This window comes from Schistocerca piceifrons, chromosome 2 (genome assembly GCF_021461385.2).
Source record: "Schistocerca piceifrons isolate TAMUIC-IGC-003096 chromosome 2, iqSchPice1.1, whole genome shotgun sequence".
In the NCBI taxonomy this organism is placed as follows: Eukaryota; Metazoa; Arthropoda; class Insecta; order Orthoptera; family Acrididae; genus Schistocerca; species Schistocerca piceifrons.
This window is the reverse complement of record NC_060139.1, coordinates 477,267,072-477,290,922: the sequence shown is the minus strand read 5'-3', so window position 1 is coordinate 477,290,922 and position 23,851 is coordinate 477,267,072. Positions and strand designations below refer to the sequence as shown.

General features: G+C 39.9%; 1 protein-coding gene across 2 annotated transcripts in view; it reads right to left on the bottom strand.

Annotated features, from left to right (window-relative positions):
- The window catches only part of LOC124776368 (DNA repair protein XRCC3-like), a 117,687-nt gene that overhangs the window by 63,584 nt on the left and 30,252 nt on the right, over positions 1–23,851 (bottom strand). The window contains exon 3 of one of the 2 annotated variants that reach the window (XM_047251321.1): positions 5,626–5,820. The exons of the other annotated variant lie outside the window; for it this stretch is intronic. Within the exon in view, the coding sequence (XP_047107277.1) occupies positions 5,626–5,820 (195 nt within the window). The remainder of the gene's footprint in view (positions 1–5,625; positions 5,821–23,851) is intronic. 2 annotated transcript variants of the gene reach the window in all.

The window sequence follows — 23,851 nt, the reverse complement described above, 5'->3', positions numbered from 1 at the left end:
CATGTAGGCTTTGCGGTTCCCTTCCTGAATTTCTACTGGTTGTTGGTTGTGGATGCATTTTCCCAGTTTCCTTAGAGTCTCCAGTGCGTATCAACATCGCCTGAGGTCACAATTCATACACTTCAGGTTTTTTTCTATTGAGAGATTGTCTTGTACCTTATTTCATGATAATGGTTTCAGTTTAATTCTCACACCTTTCAGAAGAACCAAATGAAAAAGTTTGATGTGGATTCTTCACAGGATGACACCTTCTCTGTTTTCTGAGAACCTATCACTTAATGCTTATGGGGGAGCAGATTCCAGCTGAGTTGCTTCACAGCCAGCAGCCATGCACGTTCCTTCATCATCTGTGGCCTGCAATGCATCCCGCAGTCAATTTGTCCAGCCATTTCATACCAGGATCACCCGTGTGGGTGGAAGGATTTGGTCAGGTGGATACCGGCCACTGTTGTCCGCCACTGGGGACACTGTCTTTGTGATGCCTGTACAGCCAACGGGCTGTTAGCATACCACTGTCATCAGACCTGCTAACGTAAGTCTTTCCGCTCCCAGGATTGGAATGACTCCTTACCCTCTCCCTTAAAACCCACATCCTTAGTCTTTCCCTCTCCTTCCCTCTTTCCTGACGAAGCAACCGTTGGTTGCGAAAGCTTGAAATTTTGTGTGTGTGTGTTTTTGTGTGTTTTTTTATTGTGTTTATCTACCAGCACTTTCCTGTTTGGTAAGTCATGGAATCTTTGTTTTTAATAAATATTTAGATGTATACATATATACTACTTTTATGGAAGTTTGTGGTGGTGGTGGTGGTTAGTGTTTAACGTCCCGTCGACAACGAGGTCATTAGAGACGGAGCGCAAGCTCGGGTTAGGGAAGGATTGGAAAGGAAATCGGCTGTGCCCTTTCAAAGGAACCATCCCGGCATTTGCCTGAAACGATTTAGGGAAATCACGGAAAACCTAAATCAGGATGGTCGGAGACGGAATTGAACCGTCGTCCTCCCGAATACGAGTCCACTGCGCCACCTCGCTCGGTGGAAGTTTGTGCCCTTATAAAGTATGACCATATTTGTAAACTAGAGAAACAAACATGAAAAATAATTAAAAACAAAGATTTTAAACCACTGTGGAAAATTTTAAGGAACAGGAAGAAATCTAACATGTTTTTCTTTGTATGTTGTAATGTGTTTCTGGGAGTATCTATATGCTTTCTTTAGTGTATCTTGTTTCAGGGTACACTTACGTAGGAATAGAATTATTCATTGATGAGTCACCAATGTTTCAATCAAATGATTGTAAATAACATCTCATGTGACAATAAAGATTCTATTCTATTCTGTTCTATTTTATGAAGAACTTAAACTGGAAAGCATATATTACATACTTTCTTAAAACACTGTAGTCCAGCAACTGTTTATCTGAATGTGATTACTGATTTTCACAACAAATATTTGAAATTTATAGAGTACCATATTTTATTTTATTTATCTGTATTCAGCCAAGGATCATCTTGCAATGATATAGGATTTGTTAAGGTAATGAAATGGCAACCAGCAGACCAAAATATAATACACAGCATACATAACATGCTTTAAGAGGATAAGACAGGTAGCCTACAGGGATAGGTTGTATGGGCAGCTGTGGCATCAATTAAGAAACTAACCCAGCTGTTGCTTTAGCAGTCTAGGGAAACTCAAATCAGGGTGGCTGGAAAGAGCGGCTCAGTCCTAAATATGAGGTCAGTGTACTAAGAGCTGCACTGCCTCATTCAGCAACTCTTTTATTGTATGATGTTCTTTCAATCACACACAAACTGTTTCAGGTAACTTGCAGTATTAAACATGGTTTCCTTCTGCACTGGCCACACACTGAGGAGACCTACTGATGACTCCTGAACTGTGTCTGGTCTCTTGCAGTCTAAAACATAGTTCCAATCTACACTGCTATTCACACTTAGACACCAGCTGATGACTCGTGGACTGAGAAAATGCTATGCCTATTACCTCAATTCTGGACTCTATGTTAAACTATGTAGAACTGTCCACCTGCAAAACTAAGCCAACAGACATTACATTGATGATCTTTGTGGAAGCAGTAAACCATAATCTTGTATTTAAATGTGACAAGGTGCTGTAGTTATCCCCTTTCATTGCTCTCTCAACTAGTCTGAGTCCTCTGTTATCTTTAAATTTGTAATATGCATTACTTGTGGAGAACGTTTTAGCTGCCTTTTTAAACAAATGCGTTTTAGTAATCTTTTTCTCTTCTTTTGAAAATTTATTATACAATTTTATCCCCTGATTTAAAATACTGTTTTGAGTTTTTTGTTTGTTTTCCTGTGTAAATGTAACTGGCTCTTGTTCCACAAATATGTTTAGAACTGTTAGTCCAGTACTTAGTAATACTTTCCCTGATGTGCACCACAGATTGGTGTCTGCACGTGCTTGGTACAGTAAGAATGCCCAATTTTTAAATAGCTCGTTACATTGAGCCCAATCACTATTTACAGTTATTATTCTTTTCCCCTTTTCTGAAGTTTAAAAACTGTGTCCACGGTTTGTGCCTTCGATCCCCCGAGAAGAATCACATAAGTTAGAACTGAGTATACATAGGTGCACCATATCACCACAAGACATTGGTTGTTACAAATTGACACTTATGCACTAAGGTGCGTAGTATGCTGATGACATTGCCAATACCATTTTATTTTCAGTCCACGTTAGCCGACAATGAATGTTCATCCCTAAAAACTCTTGTGTTTGCAACACAATTTATTATAGATTTATCACCTATGCTTAAAGTGACAGAATTGTTTCCTCTCTTTATGCTGAAGTGCATACGTTCATTTTCTTTATGTTCAAAGTTAATGTATTACATGCCACCCAACTGTAAACGTCCTTTGCTTTCTGTAGTAGGACTTCTAATATTTTATCAGTGACTATGATGTTGTTGTCATTGCCAAAGAGAACTTTTGCTACATGTCTTCCACTGTCTGTGAAGTCACCTGATATATATTAAGAATAGATCTGGACCCAATACATTACCCTGAGGAAGAACTGTATTGATATATTTCTTGTCTGACAATTGTTTTACTAAAAACTTATTGCCAGCAGATGTGAGAACAATCTCCACAGTCTGCACCCTGTTTTCCAAGTGAAACTGAAACCACTCATTCAGTGTTACTCTTGTACCTAGTGTGTCAATAGTATTTTGTGGTCAGCAGTGTCAAAAGCTACGGACAAGTCTAAGAAGATGATTGTACCACTTTTTTTAACTCAACATTGGCCGATATTGTATTTCTTCCACTCTGAAAACCAAACTGTGCTTCATTAAAGAGATTGTGTTTCGGCCTACTCACATAACTTGGCTCTGTCGTGATTGCGTAGCCATTTTTGAGACTAGAGACAGCAGTGAAACTGGTCTGCAGTTTTCAGTATTTTGATGCAGTTCTATAACTTCTCGAGGTATCCTCTGCACAAAAATTTGGAATAAGAATAATATATAGCATGCATCCAAACTATACCATAGAAAACTGTTTAAGCGATGAAGGATACTAACAGAAAATAGTGAAGTTAGTCATTACAAGCAATGTTATTTAAAAAATATATATATCTTTGGTTGAAAATTCTGTGCAATATTATTTTAAAAATAAACATTAGGTTGAAACACAAAACCATGTGCCTTTCACAAAGCAATACTTTCCTGAAATGATTAGCACTTTTTGTCGTGAACATTCATTCAGTGTTGTTCTTTATACACTTTAAGTAAATGTTATGAAATATTTTCAATCTGTTACTTTCATCTATGTAGAAACCAAGTAATACATGAAACCAATCCAAATAACACATATACGACTTGATTCATAAGCCTCTGAACAAAAACAGAAATAAGCCTCCTGTGACTCCACACATAATAAGACAAAAGAATCTTACTTAAGGTACAGTACAAGCAATACACAGAACAACTGATGTGAGTGGTACAGACGAAAAAGAACAGTGCTGCTCTGTGCGTATATAGGTGTGAGTCACCAGTAGATGGCACATCTGAGACTGTGCCATGTGCACGCTTCCTACAGGCGGCCTTTAGTGGCCGGACCATGCTGATACAGCTGGTGATTGATTTAAGTACACATGCGCAGCAACACTACACATGACGCGTTCACACTCGCACGCCCTAGTAGCAGGATTCAACACGCCTCTCCTTCGGGCACCCTGGTGACATAGGACATCCTGGCAGCCCGGTGAGAGACATATCCATCAGTTCCGAATTGGCAGCAACCGGTGCTGATGGCAGGGTTGGAAAATTGTGCTGGGCAGGCACTGGAGCATAGGACCAAAATGTGTGGAGACGCGAGCACGCCCAAGAGTGATGAGTGCGCACGATGCCCGATGACAGCACCAGGGAGAAGAGTGCCGTCGCCGTCTCCGCGTTGACATTAGCAGGCAGGGCCCAGTGTGGAGCTTCAAAGGCATGTAATATGGAGTATTTTCAAATAGTGCTAGTCTGTGGCAAGGTAACATGCAATCTTGTTTGTGCCATGTTTCATAAGCATGTGTAAACAAATTTCCCCCAGAAAGGTGTTTTTTAGCTCACGGAGCAGTGTTTCATATATAAACATAGAAAGAATTGTCAGTAAGTCAAAGCCTGCAAATAAAGGTTTGCGTGATTCTCTATTGTTTGTTCCACTCACAGCGATGATAATTTTTTCTGTATCTTGAACACTTCCTTTTTCAACTCCCAAAAAATTATGCCATATCTTACAACTAATATAAAATATGCACAATACATGATTTTCCTAACAGCTGAGTCAGTTACTTTATTTAGAACCCTCACTGCATAAACAAAACTATTTAACTGCTTCGGTAAGCAATCCACATGATCAGTCCACGACAATTTTTTGTTTATGATCACTCCAAGAAATTTAACAGATTCTGCACTGATCAGTTCTTTGCTTTCATAACTTAACTATGTTATACATAGCTATTTATGATTACGACTTTTTATTTTTTCAGCACCTATTTCAGTCTTGACAATCTGCCATACAGCTTTTGATTTATTTGTGGCATCTGATACGTATTTACTGTATGCCATTTGTTTTGCCTGTTTAATTACTCTCCCATATATTCTTTTGTATTTGTTTACATAGCTGAAAAACTCTGCATCATGGTTGTTCTTTGCATGGAAGCAAAGCTTTCTAATGCTAGAGATCCTGATTCCTTCAGTTATCCATGAGCTCCCCTCCCCCCCCCCCCCCCACTTGTTATGACGGGGAAACATTTATTGAAAACACTCACAATTTCTGATACAAAAGCATTGTAGTTTGTGTTTACTGAGTACATCCAAACAAAAATTTTTGAATATGCTGTTTTGTCAATATGCACGAATTTTGAAGCTAATGAATCAAACTCCTTCATAAAAATTGTACACTAATGTTTGAAAAGAGTAAATTTAAAATATGAAATAGTTATTCCAGATTTTTTACACAGTTAACTCCCAATTCATGATAATTTTTGGATATCCACTGCAAACATGATTCAATTCAATAACAAACAAAACTTAGTGTACATGATACTGTTAACTATTTCAACAAAGGGCCTAAAAATAAACATGAAATTATCCCAGAACCAACCTGCCCTTAAGCCTCCAATAGAGAGAGGATACTGCACGGTCAATGCCAATTGCAAACATAGCTGTGTCTTGCCACAGCTGCTTTCCCCTGCAACTTCTGTGATGCCACATACTTTTATACCACCACGCAAGAAATCATCCAGTATTTTGCAACCCACAGATAAATAGTAGTGGTTGTTATTCAGTGCTGATTCCACTGAAACATAAAATTTTACTAATTATTTAAAGAAATGGACTTCTCCTAACTCAAGTATTGCAGCTTGTAATGTAATCAATGGAGAAACATTTCAATTATGAAACTGTGAGATAATAATGAAAGTGGTATATTTAGCATATTCTGAAAACAATTTAAGACTCAACCATTACTAACCGAACTTTTTCTTAATTTTGGCTCTGTATAGTTTTGCACTGGTAAAGTTGGAAGGCTTTGGGCCAATTATGTTTTACTCCTACTGCTGCCAACCAGAAAGACTGAATGATAGCTGAGGGGCCCTATAGTAGTCATGAGAGAATGCTGTGTCATACTGTCAGTTTCTCTGGTTTGAAAACTAGTGATGGAACATGGCCTGCTACATATGCTACCTGCGACTTCTTGCAAAAGAAAGATTAATACTGAAAAATCAGAACATAATAAGAAATGTTGCAGACCATTGTGATCACAAAAAGGATAAAAAGGGACTACTTCGCCAACAACTCACACCAAGTTGCTACTTATACATAAAAAGTTCAATGCACAACAAGGAGGAAACAGCTTTCCAGCATTTGTTTTGGTAATTCAGTTGCTAGGAATACATTTGAACAGTTCAATGCAATTCAAAGACTGTGCACAGTATGCAGAATCTTAGGCCAGTTCTGCAAGATAAAGTATTATTTCTTTTTGTAAATTATTGTTCTATTTGCTATCTATACAGAAAAAGGTCAGAACAAGCTTCAGATATCCTGCCATAATGGTTCCATTTCATTCTGCAGATGAAACAGAACAGGGAAACTGACACTGAAATCATTTATTTGGAGAGACCTGGACAGGCAACACATCTGGAAACCTGTGGCAATTACTGGTTACAAGATGGAGATGATGTACCATGTCTGGAAGCATTTATAAATGTCTCATAATTGGAAAGTGTCAGGTCAAAAAAGGAATTTGTCTGGGTACATCAGCTCTATTCAGGGGGATTATTATGGGTAGATAAATACAAGAGATAGACATAGCATTTTAATCACCTCAAAAAATAGAAAATAAAATGTAATTAAGTGTTTATTTGTTTGTTTGCAGGAACATGTCTGAAGTCCTCATACAGAGAAACCCCCACATCACAGTACTGTAGCACACAATTACACGAGTCAAACCAAATGCACAGCCCACTGATAATGTGGAGATGGGTTGTGCTATTTTGTTTTGACTCATCTAGTTGCATGCTACGGTACTACAGTACAGAGATATCACTGTCTACCAGGACTGCAGATGTGTTCATGCAACAAACAAAAAATTACATAATTTTATTTTTTTGAAATGATGGTCAAAACTTCATGAGTAATGCTTGTGCTGCCTATTTTAAAAATTGAGTAACACCCTAGTAACCAGACACAAAGCTCCATACCAAATCAGACAAATTTGTAAACCACTGCTACAATATATGACACTAACCTGAAGGTAGTTAAACAGCTGGGAAGGAGAGGTATCCACTGCAAAGACTACATGAGGAAAGAAGATCTGTACTTGTTAATTTGAGTAAATAACCCAATCGATAAATTGTATGTAGCAGATGCAATGGCTAGGTGGAACACTATTTGCTGTCATCAAATTGTAATCTGAATAATTAGAACCATCATATGCCAAAACTCAAAGTTGTATAAGAAAGCACATCATCATAGTGGATAGGATTGAAAATTTGCAGAAACTTGCTCTGATTTCCTTTTAAACTGTTACTGCAGAAGATGGGGTGGTACACAATAGAAATATCAGGTAGCTCAAGGATGAACAACGGATGTGCGACAGTACCATAAACACTGGCATCAATGGTATTACTATTAACATGTCATTATATGACACTAGTGATAATGAGTCTTAGTAAGCAGTCATGGTTGCCAATGATTATACAAGTTACAGACAGGGGTTATGTCTCAGTCTTTTTAAATGCTGGATGTAATACTATGATACTTTATTAAATGTTACCAAATGATACAAAATAAGTAATTTCTTTTTTAGTCATTATCAATAAGTTAGTTTTATAACTAGCTCTTTTAAATTTAACATTGTTTTTGAGAACCAATGGTCAATTTGTACCTATAAGTACCACTATTTAACATGTCAGAAAAGTAACTTAAGTTTTGATTGCACAAAATATTTAAGCAATTACCACTCTAATGTAGTCATCTACTTTTGTAGAAGTTTGGTATGAGCACAGGCACAGTAGCTGTAATGCAAGAAGAAGGCAAAACTCCATTTATTCGGCAGAGCTTGCTTCATGGATTGCCCTTACCCTCAAATCCACCCTTCTCCCACCTTATTGCCTCTTGCTCAAGCTACATTGCAGTTAGGTCGAGGAACTTGTTTTTTTCAGGCAAGTTATCATCACACAAAGGACTGTCATAGCCACTAATCCACAGTTTTTTTCTTCCCACTCATTCTAATTTTTAACTCTGTAATTCCCTCTTGTTGGAGACACCATATTTAGATACAGACACTGTCACTTTCATTGGTTCTAAATTGCAATGATTGACCACTGTAGTCCTAGACAGTGTAAGGTTTGTTGTGGTAACAGGAGTAACACTCTCACCAATTTAAAAACTCCTTTATGCATCAGATCTTTGTGTCTATGTTGAACTGTCCTCTACTATAAACTAGCCTTTCAAAGGCTCTTGTTCAATTCAGGATAAAATGTCAATGCTTTTCATGCCACAGCCTAGGATAAGGGTTTATCATCTTGAGCATCTATATGTACTTTTATTCCTAAAAACTTACACACACTGAACGATGTACGTAACAATTTAAGCACAGAATGAAATTTTCACTCTGCAGCGGAGTGTGCACTGGTATGAAACCTCCTGTTAGATTAAAACTGTGTGCCAGACAGAGACTCAAACTCGAACTCAGGACCTTTGCCCTTCGCAGGCAAATGCTCTACAAACTGAGCTACCAAAGCACGACTCATGACATGTCCTCACAGCTTTACTTTTGCCAGTACCTCATCTCCTACCTTCCAAACTTGACAGAAGCTAACCTGCAAAACTTGTAGAACTAGCACTCCTGGAAGAAAGGATACTGCAGAGACATGGCTTTCATTCTGCCCCAGTGCTTGGGTAGCTCAATTAGTAGAGCACTTGCCTACAAAAGGCAAAGGTCTGACATACAGTTTTAATCTGCCAGGAAATTTCAGTTTAAGCACAGTTAAAAAAGGAAAGAACGGGATTTGATGCCCCGTCAGCAACATGAGCATTGGAGCTGGAGCTCAAGTTCTAATAGGACTAGAATATGGAAGAAAATCATATGTCCTTTAAAAAAAACCAGGCCAACATTCATCTTAATTAATATAGTATGGAAATTGAGGAAAATCTGAATGTAGATGGACAGATGGGAATTTCGATCCTGCTCATTCTGAATGCAAGTCCAATTGCTCAACCACAGCACCACTTAGTGTGCAGCAGATATTTGAGAGAAGCATGTTATAATCCACTTATGTACAGTGTCTCTTTTACATACCTTTGTGGTCTAACCACCTTTTGCAGTGCAGACCACTGCGAGACATGCAGGAAGTGTGTCAGTGAGGCTGCAGCAGATACTGACAGGTATGTGAAGCCATACAGTCTCCAGTGCCATGGCCAGCTGCACTAGGTTTCTCAGTTGAGGATCCTTGGTGCAAGCAGCCCAGTCGAACTGATCCCGCAGATTCTCAATTGGATTTAAATTTGGGGAGTTTGGTGGCCAGGGGAATATAGCAAACTCCATCCTCGTGCTCTCCAAACCACGCACATACAGTGCAAGCTGGGTGAGATATCGCATTATTCTGCTGGTAGAGGCCATTTTGAGGAGAAAAGACAAACAGCACCTAGGCGCAGATACGATCCCCAAGATACATGCGTACTTGCACTGATCCACTGTCTCTTGCAGAGTGACGAGATCATCCAGGGAAGGCCCTATGGCCAAGACCCTTCTGACGAATGTGTTTGCTTTTAGACATTTCACACCCTACATGCCAACAGCCATGTGTCCAAATGAGCATACAGTGTGAATCATATGTAAAGGCCACTCAGCAGATATGCACTTGTGGCACTGGCTGCAAATTCCGGCCTTTGTTGTCGATTAACAGCAGTCCGCACAGGTGCATGCGCCAGGCACCTGCTGCTTAGGCTCATAAGCAGCAACATTTGTTGAACGGTCACTGAGGAGATACTGTTGGTAGCCTCTTGGTTCATCTGGGCGGACAATTGCTCAATTGTTGCCCATACACATCTCTACAGGCATCGTCGACCACTGTCATGGCCTGTGGGGCACCACAGTTGCCTAGGAGCCAGTTTTGGGTAGCGTCATTTTGCCACACACTGTATATTTTAACCACGGCAGCAAATGGACAGTTTACAAACTTAACCATTTTGGAAATACTACCACCCTTGGCCTGACAGCCAACGATCGCACCCTTTTGGACGTCATATAAATTACCCCCTTTCTGCATTAAGGCAATGACAACAACCTTTTCCATGTCCCCCGACACACTTTATATACCCTCCACTGCTGCCATCTGTGAGTGGTTATTGTAAATTGATGTTGAACACTGGTGGTAGTCACATTAATGTGACTAAAATGTGTATAATGATTTAGATACGTAATATTACATCACGGTCAGGTGGACTGCAATGTGTACATACTCACCAGCAGATATAAACTCAGATCACAATTTAGTAATGATGAAGATCAGGCTGAAGTTTAAGAGACTAGTTAGGAAGAATCAATGCACAAAGAGGTGAGATATGAAGTACTAAGGAATGAAGAGGTATGGTTGAAGTTCTTTGAAGCTATAGATACTGTGATAATGAATAGCTCAGCAGGTAGTTCAGTTGAAGAACAATCACAGAAGTTGGAAAGATAAACACAGGTACAAGGAAGATAACTGCAAAGAAATCATAGGTAACAGAAGAAATACTTCAGTTGACTGACGAAAGAAGGAAGTACAAAAATGTGCAGAGAAAATAAGGAATATAAAGAAACATGTCACTTAGGAATGAAATAAATAGGAAGTGCAGGGAAGGTAAGGCAAAATGGCTGCATGAGAAATGTGAAGAAATTGAAAAAGAAATGATTGTGGAAGGAATTCCACTGTTAAATGCAGAGGAGATAGTGGATAGGTGGAAAGAGTACATTGAAAGCCTCTATGAGGAGGAGGACTTGTCTGACAACATGATGGAAGAAGAAACAGGTGTGTGTGTGTGTGTGTGTGTGCACTCAACAGCGAGGTTATCAGCACTCTTATGCGCCTTAAAAGAAACAAATGTGGATAAAATTATGAAAATGTTATCACAGAATGTAAAATGTGTGTAGAATGTAGTTGATTCGTCTCATAATGTACAGTTACAAATCAAAAATTTTTGTACTGGAGAAATGTCAAATTACTTTTAAAAAATAAGGTTATAATAATTAACATATTTAAGTAGGGATTTTTGAATTTTTAGACATGAAAAATTTAACAAGAACAGATATAACACTTACGGTCATTTTGCAGCTTCCAATACAATTTATACAATATATTAACAATTTATTATACGATACATAATCTTTATTGTTTCTTTTCTTTGCAAATTGCCAAACTATCCTGCACGAGTTCAACTGAATAATGACTTTTTCTACTAGTGTATTAAATAACAATCTTTTTAGTAGGCCAAACTCCATATTTAATAGATCTGTGTTATTTAATTAATTTTAAATTGCAAAGACTTGCTGTTATGGAGACGAAAATGCTTAGGTGGACATTGGAATTAACATTGCATGACCACGTCACAAATAATGAAGTTCGCGGGCTGTATGGTGTTACACAAATAGTAGACAAAATGAGAGAAAGCCGCCTACATTGGTATGGGTATATCCTTAGAGCAGACGAGACAACAGTGGCAAAGATTAGTTTCAACCTACATGTAAATGGGAAAAAGCCAGCAGGACGACCGAGGCAGCAATGGCTTAACACCCTGCATGAAGACCTCAAGATCTCAGGCATAAGATCATAAGAAGTGGCGACAACAAGCCAAAACAGTGGACCCCACCAGCAAGGGAGACAAACGCTAAGGAAGAAGAAGAAGTTTTTAATCCCATGTACAATGGTGTTTGCGTGTAAAGTTTTAAATTATGAGAGGGGAATTTCAAACTGTGTCTGTGACGAGTACTGTAATTGTGGTTGAAATGAAAATTGTCAAGTGAGTTTTGATTTTTATATACGAAAATAAAAATTTCGTAGATGTATGAAGAAGGAATGGTTAGCATTTTTAATTTTTTAAATAATGGGCAACATGATGTTCTTTTTTGGACTAAAGACATGTTTCTTATGATTCTCTTTCGAAGTGTAAGTTACCTCGGCTGTTCGTAGAGTTTCCCCCAGAAAATTATTCTGTATGGGATTATAGTTTCAAAGTAGCTGTGGTAGAATACCTTCCTGGTGTCAATAAGGGTGGAATTACATAAGACATTCATCGCATAAGCTAGACCTAGAAATTTTACATGTCTTGCTTCAGTCATTTCCTGATCACCATGGATTATTTTTATGGGAGGCACTGAATTGCACTAATTGTGTTTTTGTGACATTTAATTTTAATCCCTTTTGCTGAAAACATAATTCTAGGTTTCCCATTATATTTTCCACAGTATCATGAATTTGTTCTAAATTGTCATTTTCAATTAAAACCAAGGTGTCATCTGCGAATAAAACGCACTGCACATCAATCCTTAAAGGTAAAATATTTACGTACAGCAGAAAAAGATAAGGTCCTAAAATGAGCCCTGCAGGACTTCTGTACAAATCTTTTTCCAGTCCGAGAATTATTTTTTTTCTTCCATTTGAATTTAGAATAACTCTGCTTTCTTTCAGATAAATAAGATTTGAACCACTGTAATGCCCTGTCCACAATCCCATATATCTCTAACTTGTGTAGAAGTAGTAAATGATTGACCAAATCAAAAGCTTTGGTCAAATCACAAAAAATACCTGTGACCTTTTTACCCTTGTCTAAATTACAGCTCATCTTTTCAGTAATTCCCTGATAGCATTTATTCTATTTTTCCCCTTTTGAAATCCATATTAATTTTTAACTATAATATCACTTTCTATAAGAAAGTTTTCAAGATGTTTTGCAACAATCTTTTCTATCACCTTGGCAAACACTGGCAGCAGGGAAATAGGGCAGCAATTTCCCCTATCATCTGGTAAGCCTTTCTTGAACAATGGCCTTATTTCATCATATTTTAACACATCTGGGAAATATACTTTCTCAAATGACAAACTAATAATTTTAGCGAATGGATGAGAAATGATGTTATTAAACAGCCTTGACTACACCGACAGGAATTTCATCCCACTCAGCTCATTTCTTGTTTTTTAACAACAATGTAGCATCTTCTACATCTTTTGGGATAACTCTTTTGAATGTTTTAAGACTTGCAGTTTGTTTTATATTTACAAAGTTGACATCTGTCTTGTCCTGGTGGGCTGTGGTATCTCCTCCTGATTTTGCCACATTTATGAAAAAATCACTGAAACAGTTTGACATTTGGAAAGGATCTATAATTATATCATTTTTAATTTTGACATTTCTTGGCACTTGTTCTTTACTACCAATTCAGATTTGATGACACTCCAAACTGTCTTTGATTTATTTTTATGTTTACTAATATACACATTGTTAGCCAATTTCTTTGCTGCCTGTACAACTTTTTTGAATGTATTCTTATATCGCTTTACACACTGCGCAAAGTCAGCATTTTTGTTATGTTTAACTCATTGTGAAGCTGTGGTTTCCTGGCAATAGAAACTTTTATTCCTGGTGTAATCCAATTTATTTTGTTGGCCACTCTTTTTCACCAGGCTTGAGGGAGGAAAAGTTTCGTTGAAAACATCTATGAAACAGCTCTATGAGCAGTGCTGAATGATCTGATATGCCTAAATAAAACAGAGTATACTCCCATCCTCAGACTGATAATTTGTCATAATATTGTCAATACATGTTTCAGATGGCTATTTCTTCCAGTACATTCAGTGAAATTTAAATTAAAAGCATATTTCTGAATTAAGTCACAAAATTTATTGTGTCATTATTATTATTATTATTTAATATAATAGAGGGAAACATTCCACGTGGGAAAAATATATCTAAAAACAAAGTTGATGTGACTTACCAAACGAAAGCGCTGGCACGTCGATAGACACACAAACACAAATATACACACAAAATTCTAGTTTTCGCAACCAACGGTTGCTTCGTCAGGAAAGAGGGAAGGAGAGGGAAAGACGAAAGGATGTGGGTTTTAAAGGAGAGGGTAAGGAGTCATTCCAATCCCGGGAGCGGAAAGACTTACCTTATGGGGGAAAAAAAGACGGGTATACACTCGCGCACACACACACATAACCATCCACACATATACAGACACAAGCAGACATATTAAAAGAGTTTTGCCTTTTAATATGTCTGCTTGTGTCTGTATATGTGTGGATGGATATGTGTGTGTGTGTGTGCGCGCGCGAGTGTATACCCGTCTTTTTTTCCCCCCTAAGGTAAGTCTTCCTGCTCCCGGGATTGGAATGACTCCTTACCCTCTCCTTTAAAACCCACATCCTTTCGTCTTTCCCTCTCCTTCCCTCTTTCCTGACGAAGCAACCGTTGGTTGCGATAGCTAGAATTTTGTGTGTATATTTGTGTGCCTATCGACGTGCCAGCGCTTTCGTTTGGTAAGTCACATCATCTTTGTTTTTAGATTTATTATTATTTAATATATTTATATTAAAGTCTGCTGCAACTACATTTTTTTTCTTTCTGTCTTTCTGAAGTCTTTCTAATAAACATTGAAATTAGGATAAAAAGAGTGTTGTTACAGCATTTCCAGGAATTCTGTACAGAGATACAATTACAGTATTTAAATCAATTAGATCCACTTCATAACTTTCAAAATTACCTTCCTCATTCAAACAATTGAACTCAGTTCTCTCTTTAAAATTTGAGTCATTTAGAAGGATGCAGCAGCCTACACGAGATCTGTTACCCCTACAAAAACTACTGGCAATTGTAAAATGTTCAATTTTGTTTAGAATCCCTAAACTGTCTTTTCAGCCAATGTGAGGGGGGCACCTATTAAATGACACTCATGCACTCACTCCCACCTCACTTGCATTGACCACACAGTCACTCCATCTCACATGCCTTAAGACAACAGAGAAAGGGTGAAAGGTGCTATACCTGAGATTAAAACAGGAATAAAATGACAGATGGCCTAAATGAAAGGCACAGGGAGATGTGACAGGCTGACCCAGTACACCACAAGCACCTCATTTTAGAGTGTCCTCTCGCCATAGCCTGAAGCCATACATCAAGCACTGTGAACTGCACGAAGACAAGTAAGGATGATCTTGTCCCATCGATGTAGCTGCAGTACCTACTCTGGACAGGGTAATTCCCAGAGCAGTTTACACACTTTGGAGGATATGAACAACCAACACCTTCATGGGTGGCCTTAACACATTTGCCTCAAGTGGCTTTTCCCTTGCAACCTGAGGTGATTTGCTCAAAGCACTGGCATGTAAAACAGTGAATTGGGTTGGGAAAGTAAGGCCGCTCAATGAGGTGAAGGAAACTGGCCTTAACTTGCTCTGGAAATTTTGTGCTGCTGAAAGTCAGTATATATGTGTGTTTCTTTCACTAGATCACATTCCATGTTTTTCATTATGTTTTGCTTCCTGGGAAGACTCAGCTTTCTGTTCTTCTTGGGGAATGTCAACCAGGTCCCTGCATGTTGCTGTAGTTGAAGGTGTTGTGCAGTTCACTTTCTATTGCATATTCCCCAAGGCACTGAGATTCCTGGATGTTCTTCACTTGTTGGAAATTAGAGATTTCTACCAACATTGTCCTGTTTCACAAGTGCTTGACAGATTTTAAAGTTCCAGCGGTGTCCTCTAATCCTTTTTGTATGTAAAAAGGTGAAACTTTCTCAGTGCTATCCTCTTTCTGTTTAGCCATAAGAGCACATTCTGGCCACCGGCATGTGTTTTGTTACTATAGACGAAAGGCTCTGTGTAATCCCCAAATCTGGAAGACTGGCTATATGAGATTTCTCATTCAATTGGGTGTTCAAACCTATCAGTGACTCACCCTTTCCACTGGAAGGAGGAGGAGAAAATTTCAAGGGTTCCACCTGTGTCCCGCGAGCAGCTAGGGAAATAATATCCCACCTTAGACAGAGCCCAACATGCCTGGGTAAGCCTTATACAACTGAGGTTCGCCAGTTTCCCCAGAGATTGCCACTAACAACTGCTCCGCCTCAACAGCCATGCATCTCATTGGTGCGCAGCACACCTTGAGGCTGAGGGATTTTTTAATAGAGACTTTTACCATCCTCAAGATGACGGCAGTCAAGCCAAGATCTCATGTCCCTGAGACACAAAACATTCCACTACTGTGCCATACAGTGGTCACTCATGCCCAGATCCCCTGAGGGGAAGAAACAAGAGTCGACAGAAGAGGTAGGGGATCTAATATTAGAATCAGAATTTATGAGAGATTTGTATGAATGACTTCAGCTCAAATAAGGCAGAAGGGATAGATAACATTCCATCAGAATTTCTAAAATCATTGGGGAAAGTGTGTAGAATGTATGAGACTGGCGATATACCATCAAACTTTCAGAAAAACACCAGCCACACAATTCTGAAGATAGCAAGTGTGAGAAATACCGCACAATCAGCTTAACAGCTCATGCATCCAAGTTTCTGACAAGAGTAATATGCTGGAAAATGAAAAGAAAATTGAGGAAAATTGAGAATCGGTTATAAGTCTGGTTTTAAGAATGGTAAAGGCACTAGTGAGGCAGTTGTGATACTGTGGTTGATAATGGAAGCAGTACTGAAGGAAAATCAAGATGTGTTCATAGGACTTAGACTGGAAAAAGCTTTCAACAATGTCAAATGGTGCAAGGTGTCCACAATTCTGAGAAAAATGGGGGTACACCATAGAGAAAGATGGGTAATATGCAATATATACAAAAACTGAGAGGAAACATGAAGAGTGGAAGACAAAGAAAGAAATGCTCAGATTAAAAAGAATGTTAGACAGGAATGTAGTCCTCTGCTTCTATTATTCAATCCACACATTGAAGAAGCATTGACAAAAATAAAAGAAAGTTTCAAGAGAGGGAATAAAATTCAGGGTGACAGGATATCAATAGTAAGATTCGCTGATGACATTGCTATCCTGAATGAAAGTGAAGAAGAATTACTAGATGTGCTGAATGGAATGAACAATCTAAAAAGTACAGAATATGGACTGAGAGTAAATTGAAGAAAGACGAAAGCAATGATAAGTAGCAGAAATGAGAACAGTAAGAAACTTAACATAAGACTGTGGAATCATAAAGTAGATGAAATTAAGGAATTCTGCTACCTAGGCAGCAGAATAACCCGTGATGAACAGAGCAAGAAGGACATAAAAAGTAGACTACCACTGGCAAAAAGGGCATTCCTGGCTAAGAGAAGTCTGCTAGTATCGAACATATGCCTTAATTCGAGGAAAAAGTTTCTGAGAATGTATGTTTGGAGCAGCACAGCATTGTATGATAGTGAGACATGGACTGTGGGAAAACTGCAACAGAAATGAATCTGAGTAACTGAGCTGTGGTGCCACAGAAGAATGTTGACAATTAGGTAGAGTGATAAGGTACGGAATGAGAAGGGTCTCCACAGAATTGGTGAGAAAGGGAATATATGGAAAACACTGACAAGAAGAAGGGACATGATAATAGGACATCTGTTAATGTATCAGGAATTAACGTGTATGGTACTAGAGGGAGCTGTAGAGGGGGAAAAACTGTAGAGGAAAATAGAGACTGGAATACATTCAACAAATAATTGAGAATGTAGGTTGCAATTGCCATTCTGAGATAAAGAAGTTGGCACAGGAGAGGAATTCATGGCAAGCTGTACCAAAGCAGCTGGTCAGCCAGAAGACTGATGAAAAAAAAGTAAGTGAGGTTAATTAAATGCAAGTATGGAGGTGATAGTCTTTTCATTGTATCATACATGGTGCAGAGTCCCTGAACTTCCTACTCTCTTTATAAGTTGACAGTTTGGCATTGTATGTTACTATTTGAGCTACGAGGGGATGACTAGGACTCATTAGTGTCATTCACAAAGTTTCTGAACTAAAAAAAAATATCAAAATACATTCTATAAAAAGCAAAAATCTTAAAAAAATATAGGGATCATGAATTTAACTAATAGTACATAAATAGCTACAAAACAGAAAGTTTTTAAATCTTGGTTGCTGTAATACAGGATGAGGGGCTAATTGTTCCTTCGAGCAAGTGATGCAGCTGCTGGGAAAACTGGTCTGACGGACATCCAGGCATGCGCTGGAATCTGTCCCATACCGAGAGCCATTATGTCTATGCTCACACATATCACGAAGGTCTTAATCTATTATGAAAGCTTAGCACATGTCATTTACATCAGTGGGAACTAAGCTGTTAGAATTTTGATGATAGTGGATCTGACATGAACCTTTCAGGCTGACATACTTTCAGCAGCTGCCCAGTAGTTGCCACCATATGTAAAATGGCAGATTACCAATCTCCGAGAAGGGTCTGGATATTAGGCTGCTGCAATGAGCACTTGTGGCCAGTTTATGTCTCTCATGGTAGACACAAGAGATGTTTGATGATCATCAATATTTACAAAACATCAGTGCCCAGAGTTGAAATATTGATGTTTCAGTGCTGGTACTGAAATCTTTAATACATCATAACATCAGTGTTAATGACAAATGTCAGCCTTCTGTGATAGCTAAAAAAGGACTAATTTTTTTTGCACTCCATTAGGCCATCTGGTACCCCAAACTTATACAGAATATTTGAATTAAAAACAGTCTTGGTTGCAACTTATTCTTTCATTACAACGTGTTTTGCCTTCTCGGGGCATCCCCAGATTATCTGTAAGGATAACAAAATAAGCAAAAATTAGAGTATGGTCCTAACTTGCACAGTGCTGAAAGTGAATCAGGAATTGTTACTGACCTTAAAATTTTCCTTTTAAAACATTTTAAAAATCATAAAATGGCTCTGTGCTAGACTGAAGCATGTGTCAAATCATATAAACCCACAGAGACCTTTTCCTTTTTACAAGATTTTTAAAAAACCACAAAATGCTCTGTGCTAGATTGAAGCATGCGTCAGAAGAGATGAATCCACAAAGGTCTAGTCAAAAACAACTAATATAACATTGTGTAACTGCGGGTTAGATTACTTTATAGGTAATCAAATGAACAAGATACACCTTAACACAGTTATTTCAGCATGTCAGAATGGTACAATAACAGGAGGAGGAGATTAGTGTTTAATGTCCTGTCGACAGTGAGGTCATTAGAGACAGAGCACAAGCTCAGATTAGGGAAGGATGGAGAAGGAAAGCAGCTGTGCCCTTTTGAAGGAACCATCCAAGCGTTTGTCTTACTTGATTTAAGGAAATCATGGGAAACTTAAGTGCAGTAAATAAAATCAACAAAAGAGGCACCATATTTATGAAAACTAGCCAGATACTGTATGTGCACATGCTGATGACATTGTTGTAACTGGAAGAAATATCAGTACACTCCAAGAAACATACCAGGCAACAGAAACAGAAGCCTTAAAAACTGCCTCCATAGTAAATGAAAACAAGACAAAATACATGGTAATGTCACAATCCAAGGCCAGAAGAACCCCTAAAGACCTAAACATCAATGAGAAATGCTTCAAAGGAGTGCCCCCTTTTAACTACTTGGAAGCCATAATAACAAATTATAATAAGAGTATTGGGAAGACCATAAGGGAAAGAATACAAGCAGGAAACGGAGATTACTTTGCAAATAATATGCAACTTTTCAGAAATAGCCTTGTTACTAGAAAAACAAAATTGCTAATATATAGATCCCCAGTCCACCCAGCTATCACATACAGGTCACAGGTATGGACATTGACAGAACATGACAAAAATGCACTAAGAACCTTTGAGCGGAAAATACTGCGCAAAATCTATGGACCAGTAAGATAGAAAGAAGGCTGGAGAATACACTACAATGCCAAATTACAAGTTTTAATACAAGGTAGGTGTTGTGACTCACTGATCATTCAAAGTGCTGCCGCGCAATTACGCGCGTGCTCTACATGCGGTGCTGTCTGTCAGCCATGCAGCAGCCGCACCACCTAAGTGGCCAGCCAGCCAGCGGTCACTAGACTTGGAGGCAGTGTTCATTTGAATGTTACTGTGTTCACATGTCTTGCTTTGTCAACTTGCTCAGTGACTTACATGTGTTGCGTCATTTTGAAATATATGTGTTCAACTTGACATTATAACAATTGGCGACGAGGTAGTCGATTTTTCCTTTTCATCGTTGACCCACAGTTTTCCATGGCTACTGTAGAGCAACTATTGCAAGGTCTCATTGAACAGCAAACGCTTCTCACATCGGCTATTCGTGATTTCATCGCGACATCCAATGCGGGCCGTTTCTTGTCGTTGTCTGTACCTCCTTTTCCTCCTTAGGCGGAAGACTGGTCTGATTATGAAAAACGTCTTCGACAGCACTTCTTGGCATTTCATGTCACGGACGAACAAACATGTAAGTCTCTGTTCCTTTCATGGATTTCACCTCAAATGTATCGGTTGTTGTCGCAATTGGCTCCTTTGAAAGATCCTGCATCTTTGTCCTTCACTGAAATGTGCTCACTTCTGTCCATATATTTTCATAAGCAAATGCATGTGGTAGCCTCTCGTATTGCCTTTTATCGTTCTCAAGAACAACCGAATCAATCCTATCGCATTTGGGCTGCTGAGCTTCACGGCCTCAGTCGAAAGTGTCAATTTGTTACTGACGTTCACAAAGAATCCTACGCAGATTCCAGGGTCCGGGATGCTATTATCCGGTCGGCACCCAACAAAGAAGTGAGGCAGCGGGCCCTTCAGTTGGCAAATTCGACTCTAGATGAAGTCCTCTCCATCGCGCAGTCTTTTGAAATTTCTCACGCCGCTGGATAACAAATAGAGGTGTGGGGTGACATGAGGGACATACAACCTCTGTGCGCTGTTGACGACGCGTGCCGACGTGGCCACAGTACGCTCCCACACGCAGCCATGGCCTAACCGTAAACAACCCTCTCAGAAACTGCAGCAATACCCCTGGTAACTTCCTTCGTGTCCACGGTGTTTTACGAAACATTCATGTGAGGATTGTCCCCAACGTTGGGTCATGTGTCACAACTGCAAAAAGAAGGGTCATGTGTCTTCCATTTGCAAATCCGACCGCATACATGATGTTCATGACTGTGATGCTGATTCTGCTTCTGTGTTGTCTGTCAATTGCACTTCTTCCCTTTCAGGGAAGTTATTCCTCACAGTCCAAATCCTTGGTCGGAATGTTCGCATGCAGGTGGATATATTGGTTCTGCTGCCACTATAATTAATTCTCAGACGTATCTTCAATTGGGTTCTCCACTCCTATCGCCTGTCACTCGGCAATTACGGATGTACAATAAACAGAAGATTTCTCTCTTGGGGCAATTTAATGCTGAGGTATTTACAAATCCGTTGTTCGCACTGTTCCCATATTTGTGGGTGAGCAGAGTAATGCAGAAAATCTTTTTGGTTTCGATGCCTTTTGCGTTTTTGGGTTCTCCATAGATGACTGTCAATATCTTCTCTGATGCTATTCCTTATGCTCAATTGGATTCCTTGTGGACGACATTTTCGTCCCTTTTTCTCCTGGGTTAGGCCATGCAAACGACTTTGAAGCTCATATCACGCTCAAACACACTGCTCAGGCTAAGTTTTTTCGGGCTTGGCCCATTCCTGTGGCCCTTCGTGATCGGGTAAAACGGGAGCTGGATCATCTCACTACTTCAGGGGTCTTGCTTCCTGTCACTTCCAGTGAGTGGTCCTCTCCTGTCATCGTCATTGCTAAGCCAAATGGTGATATTCGTATCTGTGGCGATTTTTAAGCCACTGTAAATGCGCAATGCCTCACAGATACTTACCCTATGCCCCGACCTGAAGAATTGTTCACTAAACTTGTGGGAGGCCAGTATTTTTCTAAAATTTACCTGTCAGGAGCTTATCGTCAACTTCCTCTCGACACTGCTTCCCAGCAGTTTCTGGTCCTTAACACGCCTTTCAGCCTCTATCAATACCAACGATTGCCATTCGGGGTTGCCAGCACCCCTGCTCTCTTTCAGCGATTCTTGGAACAATTATTGCTCCCTGTCCCTGGGTGTATCAATTACATGGACGACATTGTTGTCACTAGCTCCACCACTGAAGAACATCTTCAAAATCTCCGCACGCTTTTCCATGTCTTACAGACTGCCGGTCTTAAGTGTAATCTTCAGAAATCAAAATTTTTTCAGGCATCTATCATGTACTTGGGGTTCCAACTCTCTCAGGATGGTATTCGTCTGCTTCAGCAAACTGTCGCTGCGATCGATGCCCTTCCTCACCCTACATCAGTTAAGGAACAACAGGCCTTCTTGGGGAAAATAACATACTATCACAGGTTTTTACCATCTGCTGCTTCGGTGGCTCTGCCATTGCATCCCCTGTTGCATAAAAATGAGTCTTTTCACTGGTCTGAATCATGCGTTGCGGCTTTCCAGAAATTTAAGACTATGCTGAAACAGGCCCCGTGCCTGGCTACTTATCGACCTGGCCAACATCTCGTTCTTGCCATGGACGCCTCTCAATACGGGGTTGGTGCAGTCCTTGCGCATCGTTTTTATGACGGTTCTGAACAACCCATTGCTTATGCCTCCAAAATGCTCACGGACGCCCAACGGAAATATTCTCAAATCGAAAAAGAAGCTTTGGCCATTATTTATGCTCTTCGTAAGTTTGGTGTTTTTCTTTATGGATCCAAATTTCATCTTGTTATGGACCACAAACCACTTGTTTCCTTGTTTCATCCAACGTTGCTTCCCGACAACGCTGCACACCGCCTCCAGCGTTGGGCTCTTTACTTGTCTCGTTTCAATTATGAGATTCATTTCCGGCCGACGGCTCAACATGCGAATGCTGATGCACTGTCTCGCCTTCCCATGGGTCCTGATCTGATATTCGATACGGACAAACTTTTGTGTTTCCACCTGGATGTTGCCGAGCAGTGGATTGTGGATGGATTCCCCTTCACCGGGGACCGGCTTGCGGCTGCTACGGGTTCTGACCCTACCCTCTCCCGGGTTTTACGCTGTATTCAGAAGGGTTGGCCAGATTGTCTGTCCGCTAAAACTTCTGATCCATTGCGGAACTACTACGCTTTGCGCTACCGCCTCACGGCTCGGGATGGTGTTATCCTCCTTTCCACCGAAAACGCTTCGCCGCATGTTGTGGTACCTGCATCTTTGCGTGCTTCGTTCTTGCGCCTCCTTCACCAAGGGCCCTGGGGTGTCTCTCACACAAAATCTCTGGTGCGCCATCATGTGTACTGGCCCAGCATCAACTCTGAAATAGCACACTTGGTCGCTGTCTGCGGCCCTTGTGTGTCACAGGCCGCTGCCCCGAAGTCATCTTTGTCACTGTGGCCTTCACCTGAGAAGCCCTGGGAGCGCATTCATGCTGACTTCGCGGGACCTTTTTTAGGTACTTATTGGCTACTCGTCATTGATGCCTACTCTAACTTTCATTTCATTGTCCGTTGTACGTCGCCTACCACCGCGGCAACCACAAGTGCTCTCACCCGCATTTTTTCTTTGGAAAGCCTTCCTTCTGCTCTTGTTACTGACAATGGTCCGCAATTTGCCTCTTCCGAATTTGTGGATTTTTGTGCTCGTCACGGCCTCATGCATTTCACGGCCCCTCCGTTCCATCCACAATCAAACGGTGAGGCTGAACGACTGGTCCGTACATTTAAGGCTCAGATGAGGAAACTCCTGACTTCTTCTGCTGCTGATGATGTGCTTCTCAAATTTCTGGCTTCTTATCATTTCACCCCCATGGGCGACCATAGCCCGGCTGATCTCTTACATGGCT